The following is a 6,000-nucleotide window of genomic DNA, read 5'->3' on the forward strand; positions in this document are numbered from 1 at the left end:
CACTGCCCAGAAGCCCTGGAAGTTGATTCTGCTTGGTTATCTTTCCATTTAACATTCCTCATTTTTAATAATCAGGTCTTGAAATGCCAACCCTATTGTCTGCTTCTACATTGGAATGGCATTGTCTTAGCTTGACACCCTTCAGGGACTTAAAAAGCCTAAGACACCGTAGATTTTTTTTTCTTCCCCTTCTCACTCATTTCATCTTCTCGACAGAACTGTGGGCACCTTTGTGATAATTTGTTTTGCTAAGGGTCCTTTCAAAAAATACCTTTGGGAGCCAGGCAGTGGTGGCACACGCCTTTAATCCTAGCACTTGGGAGGCAGAGGCAGGTGGATTTCTGAGTTTGAGGCCAGCCTGGTCTACAGTGTGAGTTCCAGGACAGCCAGGGCTACACAAAGAAACCCTGTCCAAAAACCTTCGGTATAAAATATGGAAATACTTTTATAGCTGCTCCAGGTGCCTGATAATAAGCTTATTTTTGGAAAGTGATGTAATACCTGAGCCGTGAACAGTGGGACCTCACTCTAGAGACATGGTTACCTTTGTAAAAGTAAACCGTAAAGCCAAAGGCTCTGAACCACTTGCTGTGAATAGCAAAGTTGTTCTAGCTTTTTCATGGGACTTACTTCTAAACCTTCACAAGATTCTCATCCTGAGGCCAACTCACATAAAAACACACTTAAGGAGGGTCGGTGAGTTTATACTGACAGGCTAATATTTTATCAGAAATTTTCTGTACGATTTGTTTTGTTTGTGCATGTCTCATTGATGGTACTTGACTTGTGAAGCAGATATCTAAAGAATTTAGGAGAAAATTTTGGGGCTCAAATAGTACAAGAATCTGCACTTGCGTAAGTGTAGAAATGAGCACTTTTTTGTTTTGTTATTTTTGCAATTGCATGTTTTTTTTTACAAATAAAACCTTTTGTATTTATGAATTCAACAGTTATTTATTTCATAATTAAATACTAGTTCACCCCAAGGAAAGATGTTGTCTGAGGTGTTTCTTATTTTTCTCCATACAAACAAACAGCTCCATTAGTACATATCACTGAAGAATGGTGGCATATGTATTGTTAGAGAACTATTGCAAATTGTAAAACATAAAACCATTTTGCATCAGATCTAGAGTTTTTCCCAGTGAACAGTTGATAGGCTATCAAGGTGTTATGCATTCCCGGGACACTCTGAAGATGCAAAAGTATCAATTAAGTAACGGGGACAAAAATTGACCCTGGGAGCTGGACCAAGCATGAGGACCTGGTTTCATATTAAAAGTTGGATACAGTGACAGGCATCTGTAATCTCGGTCCTAGGGTGGTGGAGATAGAAGCTGAATCAGTGAGCTTCAGGTTCTGTGGGGGAGACCCTGACTCAGACAATCAAATACAGAGCAGTAAAGGAGGCATCAGCATCTGGCCTTGACACACATGCATCCATACATGTACATACACACATGCATACATGCACATACACAAATGCATACATACACATACACACATGCATACATACACATAACATATACACATGCATACATACACATAACATATACACATGCATACATACACATACATACACACATGCATACATGTGCATACATACATGCCCACACATATACATATATTCCAGACACATACAAAGAAAACTGACTTGGGTTTCTCATCAGTCCTTGTATGGAAGTATTTATAAATAGATGTAGAGTATGAGATATCAATTCTTTGCTGTCTAAGATGATCCAGGTAAGTATTCATGCTCATGGAGAAATTTGAGAAATAGGTCACTTATAGTGTAATGTCATGTCATACATCAAAGTGTAATGTCATATCACAAATGCATTTTATAACGAGGAGTCATTGTCTTCTAATGAATTTAATTCACCAATAAAATGAGCTCCTTTCAGCAGGAGTGGTAGAAAGTCCCTCCTTTCACACTGTGCGTTTGTCCTGCTGGGAGGCTCTGGTAAATTAACACAAAGGGCCAACAAGCCTCACTGCCATACCAAGGTCAAATGGGAGTCACAAGTGCTGCTAAAAGCTGCAGAGAGGATGAAGTAGGCTGGATATGCAAGTGCCACTTCACACTCTAGCTAACTGTTGCCACAAGGAAACGGTGACCCTGGATGACCAGATGGCCTGAGTTTTGTTGTTGTGTGTGTGTTGTTTTGTATGTGTGTTTTAAAGAGTAACTGGATATATGTATTTTCATCTATAATATTTTAACTGTTAAATATTATCACAGAACTTTCATAAACATGATCTAAGTCAGTCGAGATAATTTTCTGGCTACAGGTTGATACACAGTATCCTTGGTGTCTCCCATAGCTAGACAATCGCTGCTAATTCTAGGGTATACCACAGTGGGAATGGGCCTGATGGTCAGAGCAGTGAGAACTTGGGAATGAGGGAATCAAGAAGTGAGCCTGACTTAAAACCGACTCTCTGCTTTAGGTTCAAGAAGGGCCAGAAACTGTGTGCAGATGGACACTTACAGGTCTTGCACAAGGACACAAAGCATTCGGTGTTCATTCCGAAGGTATGTGAGGCAGATGCTGGCCTCTATGTGGCTCAAGCCCAAAACTCTAGTGGCACCCTGTCTTCCAAAGCCATCCTCCATGTGACAGGTAATCATGGGCCACCAATTACGAGAATAAACTGGATTATGCTGTGTATCATCTATGTCAGTGTATCAGTAATATACTGGCTACTTACACGATAGTGACATGTTGCCATCAATGGACATTGTTATGAGCCTAAAAGACAATATGATTGTTTATTTTCTCATGCATCACACAAAGCGCTCCTCCAACACACACACACACACCAATTTATCTCCACTTTGACTAATCCCACTGCTAGGTGAAATAGTTGTATTTTCTCTACGATTTAACATACTTGGGAAACATGGGAAATTATGTACAGTGAGTAATGATACATTTCATACTCTAGGAGGAGAGAAATTCTGTCTAATAAGCTGATCTCTTGTTTAAAGGCATGTGAATACGCACATAGATCACAAGGATCATAGGGTTTTGACCTAATTTTCAAATCCAAATGTTTTTCACTTCTTTCACTGCACTCATAACCATCTCTTTGTAGGGCATTGCATCAAACTGAGGTTGTGATTCTCAATGTTGTATTATCTTCCATTAACTGTGCTTTTCACATTTTGATCTTGTTTACCAAACAAACTTGACCTATGCTGTCTCAACCTACTCTACATTCCTACGTCAGAGGATGTCACTATCAATAACCATTCCTCACGATGGCCTCTTGGGCTTGATGTTGGAGAACAGATGTGCCATCAGCTTCGAAATGGAGTCAACCTTTCTATTAGCTCTGAATGTCATGTCAAAATGACATCCAGGCTGCAGGAGGGGACCAGTTTTCCCCGTCCTTCCACTGCTGTGCATTGACCATCCTGTGCATAACTGTAGGCAGGTCCTACTGCATCTGATATTGCTGCTGCTGCTGCTGAACACTGTGTAGCCCTTTACAAGGCATCTCAGTGCCTCCCTTTCCCAGCTGGAAGAGGGGCTCATCTACCTCTTGACAACTAAGTTTTTTATTTTATGTCCTGTGGTGATCTAGCCAATGGAAAAATACTAAGAGAAGACTCATTACAATGCTTGGTGTGATTTGCCATCATGTTACTCATTACCCATTAAATCCCTTTCAGATTCTGATCTTTTAGAATATTAAATGAAAAGAGCGCTGTTAATATGTAATTCCCAACTACTCCCTTGGGGGAGGGTAAGACTGATGTTCTATGAATTAGAGTTTAAATTCCTTTCTAACTTCTTACAACTACATCCTTTTCAAAGGCTCTGGACGGTAACCTCTGGAGGATATAGTTAGGGTGTTTTAGAGGGAGTCTGGGTAAGATAGAAGAAGACAAATCTAGCCTTCTTTTGTGCAATTATCTCTGTAATATTGAAGAATGTTGTATGGATTCCTAATACGAATTATTAAAAAAAATAAGAGAGGTGTTTGTTTTCATATTTTAAACTTTGTCATGCTAGGGTAAAATCTTAAGTTGAAAGAATAATTTATTACAGATTTTTGATGAAGGGAAGAAATTAATTATGTTGCTGGAAGACTGTCTACAAATAATCAAAATATTTAAATAGAATATATTTGATGTGATATTAAAAAGCTACTGAATGTTGTGGAAGATAAGAAATGTCTAGTCTAGTAAAAAATTGGCCTATTTTTTCTTGTCCTGTGTATACAATTTAATTAAAAAATTGTAACTGTTTTCTTTCAAGTTTTGACAGAAAGCTATTAAAATCTTATATATACACGTCATCCTGAGGACCTCAATCTTTTCGCTCTCATTATTTTGTCCAGTTTTAAGATTTTCCGTATCGTACCTAGCTGCTATGGCCCATGTGGAAGGTAAACCATAAAATCTATTCACGCCCAAAGGAGGCAAACCGGTAACAAATTCCATCCTGTCACACTTTCTAGCATTTATTAATTTGATGAGGTCTCTGTTCCAATGCTGTCACCCTGGTTGTATTTAGGTTTGAAGATTGCCAGAGCTTGTGAATTGCAAGTTCACTTTACCTGTTTCGCTTCAGTTAATATTTTTCCTTCAGGGAGCCAAATGATATAGACCTTTATCATGATGTATGACCCACTAAGACCTGTAAAATCCCCCAGAGATGCACATTTGTATGTGTGTATAAATTGAGCCCATGTGTTGGAGAAAAATACTATGTGGGTATTCAAGATATAGTTCAAATAGCTTTGTAAATATCTCATCCATCTTGGGTATGAGTGGAATATTCATGCAGCAGCGAGGAATTCTAAGCTAGCCATAAGACTATTCTTCTATTAATTAATAAAAACAAAAACAAAACACCTTAAGTATGAGTCTCCTTACTGATAGAGTTCCTATCTTCACTGAAGAGTTTTGTATATTGAAATTCCAGGCCACTGATGAATTGTCCATCTTGCAGTAACTAGCTTCCCACCCATGCCTAGAAGCACCTCAAGGAAACTCCGTGGGTCACACATACACAGAAAACATGGAAAAGGACAAAGGGGTTTGTCGGAAAGAACGGTTCCAGCAGCAGAGGAGGACGGTGACAGAGGGGACATGAAAATGACTAAAATTCATCATGTATGAACTCTCAATGAACTAAAATGGGAAAAAAATGTGAGAAAATTTAAGTAAGGCCTAAGATGAATTAAAAGTAAATACATAATTTATATCTATCCACTTCTAGGACCTATTCTAGGCAGTAATATAAACATATTTTCAAAAAGAAGATCAAAATGGAATGAAAGTAAAAATTATACATGTGCTCAATACACCAAAGGAAGGCAGAGACATGTAAAGTGGGTTGCTGGGAAGGAGGAAAAATCACTGTTGTTCTGATATTCCAATAAAAACTTATATTGACATTGGGTGTAGCTTTATACACTTAGTTCCAAAATAAATATACTATAGGAATTCTTATTTTGTGTTGCTGGATTCTTTGTAACATGCAAAACATTTGAAAATCATGACTTTCAGTAGATTGCTGCCTGATTTCCCTCAGGCAGCGTGTAGTTCCGTCACCACATAGCTAACGTCTCAACCTCCACTGTGTCTACTGTCCTCTCTTCCTTCCCAAAGTGACAGTTCCAACCTACAGATACTCTGTTGCTCTCTCCTTTTCCTAGACTCCTCTTTATTGGACTTCCTTTATTATATTCTCCCCTGTCTTCCTGTGGCTTCATTTCTGCCTATCCCCTATTTTTATGAGGCACCCAAAAGCCTTCTGGTCTACCCAATCCAGTGCAGACATGCCTGCCATGTGCAGCCACCTGGCATCTGGCCTGTGTCACGCCTCTTGATATACAGCGTAATAACCACTCATCTGAGCCTCTCAACAGACTGAGGATCCCTAGCCACAGGATCCAAAACAGCCCTGTTCATTATGTCCCCAATACCCATGACATACTTATGCTTAATAAGGACCTTCCAGATGAAAGGTTGTCAGAAGTAAA

At 39.0% G+C, this 6,000-nt stretch overlaps 1 protein-coding gene across 2 annotated transcripts in view; it reads left to right on the forward strand.

Moving 5' to 3' along the window:
* The window catches only part of Ccdc141 (coiled-coil domain containing 141), a 172,184-nt gene extending 166,848 nt beyond the window's left edge, over positions 1-5,336 (forward strand). Inside the window, exons 25-26 of one of the 2 annotated variants that reach the window (XM_029474525.2) lie at positions 2,452-2,624; positions 3,235-5,333. In XM_029474525.2, coding sequence (XP_029330385.1) covers positions 2,452-2,624; positions 3,235-3,416 — 355 coding nt within the window. In that variant the 3' untranslated portion in view covers positions 3,417-5,333. Of the gene's footprint in view, positions 1-2,451 lie in introns of both variants that reach the window. The other variant, XM_085834745.1, reaches the window with a different exon arrangement.
* Positions 5,337-6,000: the final 664 nt, after the last annotated feature.

This window comes from Mus caroli, unplaced genomic scaffold, assembly GCF_978045245.1.
Source record: "Mus caroli unplaced genomic scaffold, Mus_caroli_1 scaffold_2, whole genome shotgun sequence".
NCBI classification, from domain to species: Eukaryota; Metazoa; Chordata; class Mammalia; order Rodentia; family Muridae; genus Mus; species Mus caroli.